The sequence below is a fragment of the Cyprinodon tularosa genome, unplaced genomic scaffold (assembly GCF_016077235.1).
Source record: "Cyprinodon tularosa strain WSP-4 unplaced genomic scaffold, ASM1607723v1 ctg38, whole genome shotgun sequence".
Taxonomy (NCBI): Eukaryota; Metazoa; Chordata; class Actinopteri; order Cyprinodontiformes; family Cyprinodontidae; genus Cyprinodon; species Cyprinodon tularosa.
In genome coordinates, this window is record NW_024039096.1 from 1,779,011 (window position 1) to 1,795,726 (window position 16,716).

At 41.0% G+C, this 16,716-nt stretch overlaps 1 protein-coding gene across 1 annotated transcript; it reads right to left on the reverse strand.

Annotated features, from left to right (window-relative positions):
* Positions 1-2,706: 2,706 nt before the first annotated feature.
* Positions 2,707-15,964, reverse strand: twnk (twinkle mtDNA helicase). The gene is made up of 7 exons (XM_038296975.1): positions 15,893-15,964; positions 15,000-15,660; positions 13,637-14,339; positions 11,122-11,362; positions 10,915-11,022; positions 7,392-7,533; positions 2,707-3,314 (listed from the first exon to the last, which is right to left on the reverse strand). Exons 2-7 carry the CDS (start codon positions 15,633-15,635, stop codon positions 2,973-2,975), a joined length of 2,172 nt encoding a protein of 723 aa, XP_038152903.1. The 5' UTR covers positions 15,636-15,660; positions 15,893-15,964; the 3' UTR covers positions 2,707-2,972.
* Positions 15,965-16,716: the final 752 nt, after the last annotated feature.

Below are 16,716 nucleotides of genomic sequence, written 5' to 3' on the forward strand. Positions count from 1 at the left end.
AGGATCATGCCTACTCTGTATCACAACGAAAAGCGGCGGACACCGAACCCCCGTCATCTAAGAAGCGGAAACACGACGAGAATAAACGCAAGAGTGACAAGAAACGACAAAAAACACGGATCAACATTGGCACGGCATTTACACGATGGAAGTCACTGATGGAGGAAAAAGGTTTTCAAAGTGACGCTCAAGTTGCCAGTTTTCTCTTGGACAGGTAATTAATCCTATACACACAATTGTCTAATATCACTGCAGTTTTTGGAGTACAGGATGCTCAGACCTGTCTAAAACAATAACATGCTGCGTGATGATGCTGTTACTCTCCAGTATACTTATTCAGCAACGTCCCTGACGTTTCACAGGTAATGATTCAGTAATTTTCTGTAAAATAATTTTCTGGATATATACCTCGGTTACTTCTCTCCGGCTCCTTTGGAGATCTTCAAGCCTTTCCTCCTCTGCTCTCACCCCGCTGGCTCCCCTCTCTCGCCTGGCCCCAGCTGCACGCTCACCCCGGCCTCTCTGCCCTCTTCCTCTACCTCTTCCTTGCCTTGTAACCCCCGTGCCACAAACAAGACTTGGACTCTGTAAACGGGGAATATATATTCTTCCAGCGAACACAATCTCGCTGTTAAACTAATGACTACAATTCCTTCGTCTGTTTATATCACCATGCAAAGCAGCTCACCAAAACGTCACAACGACGTAGAAAAAATAACGGGTATATTTATTATCTTAAGTCTACATGAAATCTATACCCTACACAGACTAATGAAATACTATCTGTAAAATTATCTATGTAAACAAACCTCATCACTTGAGAAGGTAGGTGATGCGGACGTCGTGGAAGACATTTTGTCCCGTAACGCTCGCCGTACTGTTGGGGGGGAGAAGCGGTGGGGGGGAGACGTTCATGTTGCTGCAGTCTGCAGTCTGACCGCTAGATGTCGCTGAAAATTACACACTGTAGCTTTAAAGAACAAACATCTTCTAATGCTACTTTGAAAAAATCTCTGTTGTTCTTTGCTTTCACAGCAGAAATAAAGAATGTATTTTAGATTTTTCTTAGCCTGTGAGGTGAGTCGTCTCCATGTAAAGCCCACACCAACAAAGCAAAGGTAGGGAAGGTAATTTTACCCATCAAATATTCATGGAAAGACGTTTTGAAATGCAGTAAATCAGTCTGAATAATAGATAAAGTAACATGATGCAGGAAGACTTTGACGCTAAACGACAGGCGTGCTAAACCCTATAGATTTGGATCTTTATCATACAGAAGCTGTAATTTCATCAAATTTGCATCTCAATGTTGGAGGCTTAAGAGAAAAAAACAGTTTTACCAACTGCTAATTCAGACGGTTTCTCAAAGTGAAACGTCATAACTGTGAAATCCCTGTACTGGCATTAAACATCACGTCTGTGCTTCGTCACGCTGACATTTATAAAACACACACCTAGGGATAATTCTTCCATTGTAGAAACTTTTGCTGCAGCATAATAAGGAGTTAGGAGTCTCTTTTTAATTATTCCACACCGCCCCCTATTGATCAAGAATAGAAAGCACACAAACACCAGGCATTTCTGTAGTAAAAAGCTTATTTTTAATAAATCTTGATACATATCAAATGTAAAACAGGAGAGAGAGAAAACATTGTGATATACAGATAGTTACAAATTTAAATTGAAAGTCAGTGGATCATAGTTTCACAGGATAACACCAGAAAATCTGGGATTTTTGAGGAAAATACTTGGATATGCCTTAAACACCTAATTGAAGGTAAGTTGTCAAAAACAACCAACTTCAGTCCAACATTCACAGTCTGAACTCTATCTTTTCTTGGTGCGCTTTCATTTCTAAAAGGGATTCATATAAGTTTAAGGACATCTAGAATGCTGCATTACTGCAAGTGGCAGCTCAGATGACTGTGTCCTCTGACCAATTCAGCTGGCAAAATTTGACCATAAATGGGCTTCAGGTAATAACTCTCCGCAGATGGTCAGCAGTAACCTGACTCCGCCAGATGGATTTGCTCTGCATATCCATCTGGAAGCCTTCCGTTGAAGTAATTTTGGGAAGGGGCGAAAATACTGGTTAGCTGATTGGCCTATGTTGGTGATAGACGGGCCAAATAAACCAATCAGATCAACGAAGCATATGACGTACTAACAGAGCGACGACGAAGAGGAGCCAATTGATAGATCAAACTCTTGCCGAAACCAGTCGGGAGAAGAGCAAAAACATCTTTTCCTCTGAGAAAAGCCTCCAGAGCAGTGTTTTGCTCTTCTTTCAGTGAAGAAATACTCTGTAATTCCAATAAAACTTGCTCGATATCCACGCTAACGCTAGTTTCATCGGCTGAAGCCGCCATGTTCTTTAGACTGAACTGTCGCGTTTCTCGTTGCGTCACACCTCAACTCGCCACAAAGCCAACGCTGATTGGACGTTCGTTTGGTGAACGGCTTCAAATTTTCTTTAACGGTAAGTAGCCAGACTGATCTGCGAGTGAAACCTTGAAAGATCGCGAGATCAGGATGGTCTCACAAGGCTAGATCAGTCGATCATTAAGCAAGAAAAAAGTAAAACATTTGATGGCAAAAGTAACAGATGATGTTATAACTGTTAAGATAACTTACAACTTGATGTTTCCCAAGATGCATTTTCTTTTATATATAATGGACACACATAAAAAATGTTAATCAAAACCAAAATAATAAAGGTAACTCATAGAACTTCCTTTGTTTATTCTGAAGGTTGTTTTTTTTCCATAGAAAAATATTGACACATTTGTTCAGTAACACCTGCTCTGTTTTTGGAGCAGAGTAGAAGGACGTTTATCATCTTACAAGCAAAAACATGGAATATGATGACGAGATGAGTCAAGATGTGTGTATTTACAAAGAGCTTAATCAGACTGTGAGAACTTTAAATATCTTGGGTAAACTCCATTGTTTACAGTCTGTTTTTCACATCTTCACTTTGCTTTCTCGCTTCCACTCAAAGGGCTTTTTACCTCTTGTGAAGTCTTTACTGTTTTTGTGGCTTTCTCCTTCTTCCCCTCATCCTTCTTTAAAGGACCATCGCTCCCCTTCTCCTGGACCTCCGCCTCACTCTCAGGCTTGGGGGCAACCTTCCTCAGCTTCTGCTTACCCTTGATGGGGGTTGAAAAGGTGAGTGAGGACTTGATGAAGTCCAGAGGGAAGATGCCCACGTCTCCATCGAAACGGTTTTTGGTGACCTGCAGGGATCGACGGCCGGGACTCGTCACCAGCTTCTTCTCCTGCAGAATGAGGACGTTGTCAGCTTCTTGGCTTGCCTGGAGGGGGATCAAAAGGGTTAGGATCTGTATGCTGGATAAGGCTGCTTTTCCTAAAAAAGCACACATATTTAATCCTTTATACTTCTTTTTTTTTTTTTTTTTTGCAAGATTCATCCAGTTCGATTTGAGAAAATGCTAAAAACCTGATTAGAAACTTAGTCCAGGGCTGTGAAAAATTATTTGCTGCCTCATAGATTTGTTTTGTTTTTGTCACAATGAAAAGTTTAAGTTTAGATTTAATAGAAAAGTTCGCAATAGCATGCAGGAGCCCATTTCTCCTCATGCACGCCCTGTTTAAAATGTGCAGTTCTCATAGCTCATACAATCTTACAGTGTCCACATACTGCCGGGACTATATGGTCAACTTTATACCAAACTCAGTTAACTGACCATTTGGACAGATGATCACTGCTTTTTGCTTTTGCCTTTTCTTTTGCAGTGCCTGCGCCATCTTTGTTATTAGTCGCTGCTGTCGGGTAGAAACAGACTATGATGACAGCGGGTCGCTATGACAGCAAATCCCATAAGGCTTTGTGAGGAGAGCTCTCCGCACAAAGCATTCTGGGACATATCTACCACCTCTGAGGCCTTTCTTTTAACATGAACATGCTTAATGTCGCATCCGTCGAGCAGCGCGAAAACTTAGGATCCGAAGCAAATTAAAGGAAAATAGGGGTGTAAATAATAATCGTTTTGCATCGATGCATCAATCCAACAGCCGACGATCCGATGAATCGACACGTCCGCAAGAGAATCGATTCATGTTTTTTTTTATCCCCCTCTGGTCTATTTTTATCCATTTGCTCCTGGGCGTAATTCTCCCTCCTGCGCTGCGGTGGCGCTAAACCTATTTTACCCTCCTACCTCGCTTCCTGGTTATACTCTTACAGCAGCGTGTTGCTGTGAGCTTGACACAGACATTTTTTGATTTATGCTCAATATTGTAGCGTAGTCTGTGCTACACGCTGTGGGTCTAGATACGGCCGAGGCGGCGAGGAAGTGGGAGCGAGTCCGACAACGGAGGGACATGAGGGCCAAAAAGAGTGGGGATTCAGGAGGAAAAAGGGTCCCAGCAATTTCGGTCATAAAAACAAAACAAGCTGGCCTCCTGTCTGCAGTCAGCTACAATTTGGGAGAGGTGCAGCGGAGCGTCTGTGGAGGGGACGGGGACGTCTGGAGCCGAGGTATTACATTGCACTCATTGCACTGATTTTATGCAGTTTATGCAGTTTTTAATGCATTTTTCAGTGAATAAAGTTTTAATAGGAATAAATGGAGTGCAACTTTTCTACTTCTGTTATTTGCTGTTGTTTCTCAAAAAAAAATGCATACAGTATTTTCACGACTATAAGGCGCACTTAAACGTCTTTTTTCCCTCAAAATGTGCGGTGCGCCCTATGGTGCGGTGCGTCTTATGTGTGTTGTAACTGCGACTTTTGAGACCACCTCATTGAGGAGATGATGAAAGAGTGGCTGAATGTAAGGAGACCAGGTGTTTTTTTTTCCACTCATCACCATCGCTGTTAATATGTAACTCCATGCGTGCCCATCTCACAGCTGATGTGAAAAACATGGGGAAACAAATTAAGGCTGTGCTCGCTGTTCAACCGCTCGACATCGGTGTGAACCGGACCCAGCAGGTGCAGCAGAAGCAGCGAGTTTACATGCAAAGTCAATGGTTGACGCGCGTATAGGTGCAGCAAAAAGCGCGTTTTGAGCAGCAGCCGCAGCGCCTCGGGAGCGTTTAAGTATCTGACGCACCGCCAACGCGCTGCTGCTGCTCGAGATGGAAAAATTGAAGTTTTGCTGCTGGTCGCGCCGCATCAATCAATCAGAGAAGCTGATCTGGGAGCTGACAGCGAGACAGACACAGCGCTCTGATGACATTAACGCAAATGAAAAAGGCTGGAGATGATGAAAGGCAGGTGTATGTGAGGAGACCAGGTGCTTTTTTCCACGCATCACCATCGCTGCGTGCCCATCTCACAGCCGATGTGAAAAAAAAGGTGAATCAAATGGATGCTGTGCTCGCCGTTATCCCAGGGGATCTGACAAAGGAACTTCCACCGCTCAACACTCAGTGTGAAGCGGCCGTTCAAAGTAAGGCTGCGAGCGGCGTGGGAGCGATGGATGACCGACGGAGACCACAGTTTCAGGATAAGTGGAAGGCAGCGCCGGGCAAGTTACGCCACCGTTTGCGGATGGATTGTAGATGCTTGGACTAACGTGTCTGCTGGCTCTATTGTTCAAGCTTTTGCAAAAGCCGGCATTATTTCTGAGGAGCCGCGCTGCACGGAAAGTGACTCTGACAGCGAAGAAGGGGAAATTGGCAAGTCTGATTTAGCGCAGCTGTTTAATTCAGAAACAGAGGAGGATGACTTTGATGGGTTTGATTAATACTTTGTAATAAATACATGAATAAAGCACAAACATACTCAGTTTTGCTCCCGCTCTATTTTTCTACCTGAAAACTTAATTCAACAGCAGCCTCTGGGCGGGTCTCCTCCTCTTCACCGCGGCGGCTGGCAGGTGTTTTTTCATCTAAATAATCTAAATCTTGCAGCTATATTTGCTGTGATCAGGGGGAATAAAGTAGTTTTAATATGTTTTTAAGTGAGAAAGGCCACCTGAAAACTTAATTGCAGTCAGTTCATCCAGATTATCTATTTCTGTCGGAGGCGCTCAGACCCCCACATACCAGCGGATCACCGACAGCAGAAATCCCTTCAACAGCAGCCTCACACGGTGGCTGGCAGGTGTTTTTCATCTAAATAATTTAAACTGCAGGCACCAGGATACCGGCAATAAAAGCGAACATATTCCGTCGGCAGGTTTCAGGATTTTAAGTTAATTTAGGAGTCATCACAGCTCTGTCATCTGCGATGTGTCTGTCTCATGGCCAGCTCGCAGGTTTGATTAATACTTTGTAATAAATACATGAATAAAGCACAGTCATACTCAGTTTTGCCCCCGCTGTATTTTTAAAATACGCAGTAGAGGTATTTAAACGTAGTAGAGGACATGTACCTGTATATAAAAAATGCGCCCTATAGTCCGGTGCGCCTTATGTGTGTGTTAAATACAGAAATGGCACACATAACTGAGACTGCGCCTTTTAGTACGGTGCGCCTTATGGTCGTGAAAATACGGTAACTATTTTACTGTTTTCATTGATTTATTTCAAATTTGAAGCATTGTCTAGCCTGTAAGATGTAAAAAAAAACAACAACAAAAAACAAAACAATCGAATCGCATCGTGGTGTTTTTTTTTTAAGTATCAAAAACAATCGGATCGTTGGATCAAGAAATCGATACTGAATAGAATCGCCATGATGGATGTGATTTACACCCCTAGAAAAAAGGCTACAGGCTCATAGATGCATCAGTGCTGAACTACTGAGATGTCAATCTGCTCATTAGACAATGTTTTAGTCATAAAGGGTAAAATAAAAAGGCAAATTATACGAATATTTTTAAGTAAAGACTTACAAAAGGTCTCTTTACAGAATTACATTTTGAGGTCATGTGAGAAGTTTGACATTTAACTGTAAACTAGTTTAATGCAACAACGTTTGGGCTAAAACCTCTTTAGTGGTGCCCTCTATGGGTTGAAACATGACTACTGCAAATCAATTTCTCTAATGGTCAAAATGAAAAAACCAGAGGCCCACATTCCTAAATTATGGTGCGTTCAATTTACCTCAGACCTTGAAACTAAGAACTCAGAGAAACAACAAACGTTCCAATTTTAATTTCCTAAAGGAAATGCAGTAAGGGAATTACAGGAGAAAATTTTCTCAGGTGTTTCCAAGAAGGCCAAAATGGCTCGGTAAAGATTGTTCTTTACTACCCTGGTTTGGGTCATATAATCTAAATTACAATGACCCATACAGCTAAACTAGATAAAAAGTTGAGGTAATAACTGAAAAATAAGGAATTCCCTCTATGACCAAACTAAAACCCAATCTAGAAAGAAAATAAAACGGGGTAAAATTTTTGATTATGCAAAACAAGACCCTGCAGAAAATGTTTTAAGGCAATAACAAGAAAAAATAAAGAACTTAGTTTTGATACCTTAGCAGAACCAAAGATGGATGCAGTCTGCAGTTCTCTGTCGTCCTCCTCTTTCCTCGGGTGAATAATCAGAGTGACGTGGCAGCTGCTGTTGGTGGAAAACTTCCTCAGCATCCCGATGATGTGGTCCTGAACAGCAAACCTGGACAATAATTACATTTACATATTTTATTTAAAACGCATTAACCATAAGAGCCAAACCAAAAACCTATTTTAAAATCTAGTTTGTAAGGAGAATAATAATTCTATTATGCATCATAATTATTATTTAAGTAAAAAACTTGAATATTAATTTTTTACCCTTTTTCCAGGATCTTGGAACGTGACTTTATTTTTTTCAGGATATCTATAGTATCCCGTCTTTTTCATTAAAACAACTGATTAAAATCAACAGAATAATGCAGACAAAAATCAATAGATGAAACTTGGAAAACACCTACATGTTGCAAGCAACCTTCCCAGGAAACTGGAGGGTAAATGGAGTCTTTTTATATATATTTTTTTTTATTTTAGGCTCCGTCCACACGAAGACGAACCCTGGCCTAAACGCACAAATTTTTCACCAAACCAGCCTCTCATCCACACGAAGCTGGCGTTTCGGGGGTCTGTAAACGATCTTTTTTTTATTCAGCCTTCAGAGTGGGAAGATTCCGAAACGCCGTTTTCGCGTTTCCATCTTTACGCTCTAACCGCATATTTTTTTTTACAAGCATGCGTCATAGCGTCGCCTCTAAACACGCATGCGCGACCAGTATCACAACAACAATGGCGCCGTTGCTGCTAATGCTACTCACCCTGCTGTCGGGCTTCCAACAGAATCTTCTTCTTCTGGAATATCTCCAGGAAAAACAGAGCAATATCGACGACATAGTTCAGCACCTGAATTTGACTTAACCACGAAAATGGACCCGCAGGGCAACCATGTATAAATATTAGTGCGCATGCCCAACATGTCGTCGCTTATTTTTGCTTTGGCACCACAGCGCCACTTACAGGCCTGGCATACATTTTGCAGCGTTTTCATGCATTCGTGTGGACGCTCACATTTATTTTACGTCTCCGTCTTTACGGCAAACGTTTTGGAAAATATCAGCGTTTCGTGTTCGTTTTGACTTCGTGTGGACGGGGCCTTAATGTTTTTTTTATTGTGAATATCATGAAACATGCTTATTTTGTGCATTTATTGTTCTTTAACCATTTACGCTGCCCTTTTGAAACCGTGCCGAGATCAGTCCGAGATAACTGTTAAGTGTAAATGTCACACAAAATTGAACCCAACCGCTTCAGACAGAACCATACCGCGCTAAACTGGTACTAGTTCATCAGTAGGGCTCTCAGATAACAAAGACTGCATGAGCAGACCGCTTCATCTCCTTACAGTCAGTCTCTGTCATCGTGAAATATCAGACATTCATAAAAATACTAGCTTCCCTTCCTTGCCACGATTTTCAGTGATGATTCTGCTTAGTAGTGTGATGAACCTCAACGTCTGTCGTTGTTTCCTCCATCTGTAAGCCCTGATCAGACTATTGTTTGTTGTATCCACTTCCTGAAAGCCGACTCTTTGTCAAGTAAATTCATCCTTCTGCCTTCTTCACCTGACCCTCCGCAAACAACGAAATATCACAATTATACCCAAACTTCCACAATGTTACGGGCGCCGCCATGTTGATGTGCTTGTTTCCCTCTAGAGAGCAGTAGTACCGTAGATCGTCACTAGGAGGCGGGGAACCGTGCTGTTTTTTTGAGAAACTACAGAAAATAACAGTAGAGAAGTTGCACTCCACCTATTCCTATTAAAACCTCATTCACTGAAAAATAATATCCCTGCGTAATAGATTCTGCAAGACTTTGCATCAGAAAATACTGCACAAAATCAGTGCATAGAGTGCAATGAATTACCTCGGCTCCAGACGTCCCTGCCCCCTCCACAGATGCTCCGCTGCTCCTCTCCCAAATTGTAGCTGACCGCAGACAGTGCCGCAGACAGGAGGCCTGCTTGTTTTGTTTTTATGACCGAAATTGCGGAAAATAACTCGTGAAGTTAGACCCTCTAGAAGAGCGAGGTGCGCGAGAACGCTGGGACCCTTTTTCCACCTGGATCTCTGCTCTTTTTGGCCCTCATGTCCCTCCGTCGTCGGACTAAACTCGCCCCCGCTTCCTCGCCGCCTCGGCCGTATCTAGACCCACAGCGTGTAGCTCAGACCACGCTTCAATATTGAGCATAATTTAAAAATGTCTGCGTCAAGCTCACAGCAACACACTGCTGTAAGAGTATAACCAGGAAGCGAGGTAGGAGGACAAAATAGGTTTAGCGCCACCGCAGCGCAGGAGGAGATTTACACCCGGGAGCAAATGGATAAAATTAGACCTCTTGCGGGCGTATCGAAGCATCGGATCGTCGGCTGTTGGATCGATGCATCGATACAAAACGATTATTATTTACACCCTAGCTAGCATGGTGTGTCAACTTAGACAAACTTTATTGTCATGTTGTATACACAGAGTGTGCAGCTCTCATGACATTTCCATTTCTTAAAGGGCAGCAGTTATCAAATGCAAACATTGGGAGGAGGAAAAAAAAAACAGTCGTAAGGAACCGAGCTCGGGACGGTTAACTAATCCAAGCTCGGTCCGACTTCGGCACGGATCGGTTTCAGAGGTGCAGTGTAAATTGGGGTAATGAGTCGATATAATCAGCTGGTTTTCCTTAGAAAACCTCAAACCAATCTGGCTACAACTCTTATTATATACACTGTACTTAATCTGTATTATTTTTGCATTTGTATTTTTTTCTTAGCTTAATTTTAACTTAATACTTTTTTGCCCTGTAAGCTGCTGGTAACCTTAATTTCCGGTGGGAGTCATCCCAAGTGATCAATAAAGTCTAAGACTACATGGGAATTTTCCTTATGAAGCTTTGAGATGACATGTTGTGAATTTGGGCTATATAAATAAACTGAATTGAATCCTAAGGCACCATGAAGTTTAACTCTAAATTATATTTAGCAACAAACATTTTAAAAATATAAAAGTCTGTGTGATATTAGCTATGAAATCTATGGCCATATTAATTTAAAGGATGATCATAAAACTTCTGACTTCAGCTGTGGTTTATAACTAATTGTTCTTGACCTCATCCCTGACTGCTGGTTTGGGACATTTAGCTGTTTTTATGTTTTTTTGTACATTGATTTTCAAATTAATTCATAAGATTTTACACTGCAAAAAACGATGTAAAAATTTGTACAAATGTCTTAAATTAAGTGTATTTACCCTGAATTTGAGGAGGTAAATAAGTCCATTTGCCAATGGAATGAGTATTTTTACTCCTAAAATTAGATAATTAGATAATATACACTAAGGAATATACACTATAAGGAAAAATGCACTTATTTTAAGAAAAAAAATCACTTGCTGAGATATGAATTTTTAGCAGTGTAGCATTTTGTACATTTTCTTCTGAGAATGCAGAAGCTTGATTTCTGCTTAAGATGGGACACATTTTAAAATCTTTACTCACTTATCTACTGAGAGGCTCTCCTGACCCATCATGAACTGCAGGTTATCAATGATGACATGGTTGATGTCATAGAGGTAGACGGCGTGCTGCATGGTGTCCAATACTGTCCTGAAAACAAACGTTCGGGGATTATTTGATACCTAAAATGATAAACACTAAAAATGAAGGGGAAGGTAGGCGAGAGGCGACATTCCTGATCAAACGTACTTGATGTTTTGCTGTCCGTGGAAGGTCATGAAATAAAGTGGAAGTTCCTCGAATTTGTCCGCCCAGAAGTCGTACTGCTCCAGGTTTTCCTCCAGCCTCTGCATGGCGAACTGCGTCAGCATGGTCTTAGCAAGACGCACGTTGTTAATCTCAAAGCTGCCCCATAACGTGTTGACGCCCTGCATGCAAAGGTCAAGGGCGAACTCGCTGATGAAGGTGGTCTTCCCACTTCCAGTAGGACCTGGAGATAAAACACATGGGTAGGAAACTGGACTTAAAGCGTCAATTCAACCCTCTGCCAGCTTAAAAATCCACATTTAATCCTTTCCTTCTTCTGTTTCAAAGATTTAATCTAATCATTTGTACCAAGGTACCAAACCATCAGTTTGTTTTTTACTTAAGTTTCATGATTAGTGCTAAAATACCGATATTTTATGCATGATTTCCTTTAAAAAATTATAAGTCCCTGAAAACATTAAATTACAAGATAATCCAAGACAAAGGAGGTGCTTGTGGACTTCAGGAGAAAGACTGATCTGCAGCCCCTCTGTGGAGAGCGTGCCCAGCTTCAAATCGCTGGTTATGCAGGTAGTTGCAGACTTTAAATGGAAATCCAACATCTCTGCAGTTGTAAAGAAGCCCCAACAGCAGCTGCACTTCCAGATGATCCTCAGGAGGATCAAATTGAAGAGGGAGCCGCTGTCGTTCTTTTACCGTTGCTCCACTGAGAATGTGGTGACACACTACATCTGTGTGGTTCACCAGCTGCACCGTGGAAAGGAAGGCCCTACTTAGGGTTATTAACACCACCCAGAGGATCATTGGCCATCCTTTGCCATGCCTACAGCACCTCTACAGCACCCACTGTCTCAGGAGAGCATGCAGTATTCTGGATCATACACACCCAGGGAAGTTTCAGCTGCTGCCCTCTGGTGGACGCATCAGGAGGCTCAAAACACAAACAGCCTCAGAGAGTTTCTACAACAGGACCATTGCCCTGTTAAACTCGACACCATCAGGTGTTGCTCAACCACAGATCTGATGCATTAAAAGTGATCTTATGTTCAATAGAATTGCAAGAACTATACACATCTGTAGTTAGTGTCACATTCTCTGGATAAATTTATGCCTTTTCTACTTACTTAATTCAGTTACTTGTTATCTATGTAAGACTGTGCACTGAGGAGGAAGCTGTGCGAATTCCGTTGAGCTGGTGTACAATGTACCACTGAAGATTTCTGAGTTGAGTAAAATCACTTCACTTTAAGTTAGGGTTGTCACAATACTAAACTTTTCAACTCGATACCGATACTAAGGAAAATATTCGATACTCGATACCATTTTTGATACCACAAGAATAAAAACTCCAAATTTCAACAGAAATATTTTGATTAATAATTAAAATACCTCAAATAAATACAATAAACTATAAGAATAATATTTTGAGGTTGTATGCTGTGCACAGTATTAAGCAAGCTTGATAAAAAAACTTACAAAATTAAAATTAAGTTTTCCTTACTTGGCTATGCTTTGCACACATAACAATGACACTAGCCAAACCGGTTAAGAAACAAAAATAATTCTCAGCAGCTGCAACTGTTACAAAAAAAGTCTGAAACTGAAAAGTGCGCAGAATTATTCAATCACAGTGTTCAGAAAGTGCATTTTCCTCTATTTTGCACTTTAGATTAATGACTGTTTAGGTGCCACTGGTGGTGGCACTGTATCGATACTTTTTAAAATGAGTATTGTATCCGGATACAACTTTTCAGTATCGATACTTTTTTGAGTATCGATACTTTTGACAACCCTACTTAAAGTCCAAATGTATTTGGCTAAGAACATTTTTTTTTATATATACACATCAGATTCCACCCCCTAATCAGAATGTTCTGCTAGAATCTGGAAGACAAACGTTCCACACCGATACATCGGTCTCCAATCATCCCTCCTGTAGCGATTGTAGCATGAAAGCCACACGGCTAAGGAGTAGCAAGCCAAAAAAAAGGCTAATAGAAGTTTGGAAAAAAGGGATGGATTTGGCTTCAAAGCTGAATACGAAAGCTGCAATCGGGAGCCTTTTGGATTCAAATATGCAAAACTATTCTGTTATTCTGAAATACTGAGAGTATGTGTTTGAAAATTAAAGATAAAAGTTCTTTCTCCAACTTTTTTTTGTTTTTTTTATCTTTGTTTGACTCCCTCAAGGGGTCTGGAGCACTTTCACCTTATGGAGGGTGCTTGCTGCTATTTTATATATTCTCTCTGATTTCTGCATTTTGTTTTTGCTTGCAGTTTTTTGCAGCATTTTTTGTTTGCATTTGTTTTTTTATTGTAAGTTTTTGCTTCTATTTTTAGTTATTTCTGCAATTTTTTGCGTTTGTTTATTGAGCTTATATATTTTAGAGTTTGCATCATATGTACGTTTGTAGATCCTTTTTGTCGTTTACTGCACCTTTGCACCTGCCAGCCATCTTACCAAACCTCTGATAACTGCAGCATGACAGATTAGTACCTGTGAAAACTGTGAGTTCTCCCTTTCTGTGTCCCTTTAAGATCCGGTTGAGCTCTGGAAATCTGGTCCATTTAACTCCAGCCACCTGGTCTGTGTTCATCAGCTCAACGAACACGTCGTCTCTGAGCTGCTTGAAAGACACAATGGACTTATGTGCTGCTGGGATGGAGGCTTTGACAATGCGAGACAGGTTTTTCCCTTGAGAGAGAGCCTCCAGCGGACATGGCTGGAACTCCCCCGGCCGCACCAGGGTGCACCGCCGCAGACCCAGCTTACGCGAGAAGATCTTTGATGCCTCCCAGGAGCGAATGTCGCCCCCCAACCATAGCGTCACCCTCTTGAACTGCTCCAGGTAGGGCAGCAGCGCTGGAGGAAGGCAGCTGACCCCACGGGGGAGAGCCACACTGGGGAGCCCAGTGCTCTGGCTTACAGCCAAGGCGTCCAACTCGGAGCCGGTCACCACCACCTCCGAGTCCATGCGGTTCACAAGAGCAAGGCCAAACAAGTTGAAATAGGAGTTGCACTTTGGAACCGTGGCTTCATTATAGACGACTTTGTCTGCATCCACGCTTTGGGCGGAGAGAAGTTTGATCCCCTTTAGAGAGGAGTCTGGACCTCCAAACCAGGGGAAAACCAGACTCTTGGTGGGCTTAAAGAGCCTCACTCCAAACTTTTTCAGGGTTGCATTAGAGATCTTGGTGATCTGAAAAAACACAAAAATAATATAAATCATAAAAAGTAATTAAATAAAACCAATAATAATCAGCATTCTGCAAAGATTAAACAATCCTTTAGAGGAATGATAACCACTGGATTATTGCTCGCAAAACACAGTCGACAAATTTTCTAAATCCAACAATCATGTCATGTGAAGTTTTTACTTTTTAACATTTCCTTTTATATATAAACAAAAAACAATCAGGTCCTTTATAGGGATTTAATGTGAATAATCATGCGTCATTTTAAAACAGAATGGAAACAATGCAGGATTCACCATTTTATACAAATACAAATCAGAAAAAGTTTAATGGGCTTTCATAGTTAGCCCCCATTACTCTGATACCACCAAATAAAAACAATGATTTGGGGGTATCAACCAATTTAATTCAAATGACTTTCAACAAAAACCTGTGTTTTTAAGCAAATCAAATTTGAGGTACTTTACAAAACAAAAACATCCTATAAATGTCTTTGATGCTCTCCTTTCCTTGTTTCTTTAGTTGTGCATCAATCAGTTTTATTTACAACTCATGTTTTTAGGAATGACAGCATGTAGTGTCTGAATGTAAACAGGAAGAGGTATTAGACAATGTTTTGTTTCAGAGAGCAGTGTAAAGATGTGATGTAAAGAAAAAAAACACACCTGGAACATGGTTTTAATCAGCTGAGCTTCGTCCTCCAGGACATCTGTGAAGGGCACCGACCTAGACCAGATCCCCTGCACTTCTCTCAGCTCCCTCTCCCTCTCCTCCTGCTCCTCTGGGCTCTCTGGAAACCCCAGCAGCACATGAGGGCTGAGGGAGCTCTGCTCCTCCTTCTGCATCACCTCCAGACAGTCTTGGAGGTCCTCCCAGCTACCCTCCACCAACGTGTCCTTGCACAGAAACTGCCCAGTGGTTTTATTGATGAACAGGGAGAAGCTGTCCTTCCTCGTGGACGGGTCGATGAAAATGCTGGGGATGTGGAGGCAGCTGTAGCCATCGTGGAAGGGGATTTCTTTGGAGCGTAAATACTGCTTGATGTCTGTGACTGTGATGGGACTGAGTGGGAACTCTACAGTGGACTTAGCATCTTTTTTATAACTCCTGATCAGATTGTTAAATAGGAAGAAGTCTGTTTGCTTAATCCTAGGGATGCATGGAGTCCCAGGAAGCTTGTGGAGGGACCTGTTGGTGAGGAGGCTAAAACACTGGGAGGAGAAATGCCTCTGATGGAGAAATCTCTGGGCTGACACCTGCAGGAGACAGGCGGTGCCCTTAAGCAGCAGGCCTCTCCACATTGGCTATGACGTCAGCTCATCTAACCTGCAAAAGCACACAGAGAGGTGGAAATGCATGCAAAATATTATTCAGTGCATTCAATCACAAAAGCAACTTTTATGCGACAGTAGAGTAGTAAGAAATCGTTTTTGCTGTTGTCTTTTTAAATTAAACACCATTTTAAGCTAGAATATAGTCAAAGACGGGTATGGTAAAATTAGCTTAGAGGTATAATGCGTTTATTAGAACACACAATTTCATAAAGTACATTTTTTACCTGCTGTACGTCTGACCTCATTGTACCCCATGCTCCCTCACAGCCCGGGGTTTTCGGTACGCTTTAAAATCCTTCCGTCTGAAACAGCATGAAATGAAAAGAGACGCCCGCTTGTGCGTTTGGTTCAAGCGTCAGTGCCGTCGCCATATTATGAGTGGCTTTTTTTTGTTTTCTTTTTGCAAATTACACTAATGAGGAAATGAGGAAACCAAAAAAAAAAAAAAAAAAAAGGAAAGAAAAGAAAAGAAACTGTTCGCAGTTCCTTCTATGGAAATCCGTTTCCGCCACTCTGTTAAAAAAGATATTAAAATAAAAAATTCCTATTATTTTTGAGTTATTATCTCATATATATTTTTTTTTTTCTCAAAATAATGAGATAGTATCTCATTATGATGCGATACTATCTCATTATAATGAGAATGTATCTCAAAATAATGAAATAGTATCTCACTATAATTAGATAGTAACTAAAAAATAATGAGATAGTATCTAATTATAGTGAGATAATTTGTTTAATTTTCAATACCAGAGTGGTGGAGACTGGCTTCCATACTTTTCTTATAGGCAATTTAGAGCAGGTTTAAGTACATTAAACAAAAAATTTTGTTATCACTATTTTTTTTATTATCGCTCAGTTTTTTTTGTTTTTTTTTATCATTACTATTATTTTGTAGATGCTGTTTAGGTTGTATTTAGGTCTCTATAGTTTTTTATATTGAGCAAGTTCTCATGAAAATATTAAAGACATATTTATTTAAACAAATTGTTTAAATTTATTTATTACATTTATTTAAATGTAACATTTCTATATTTGCTTTTGCTTG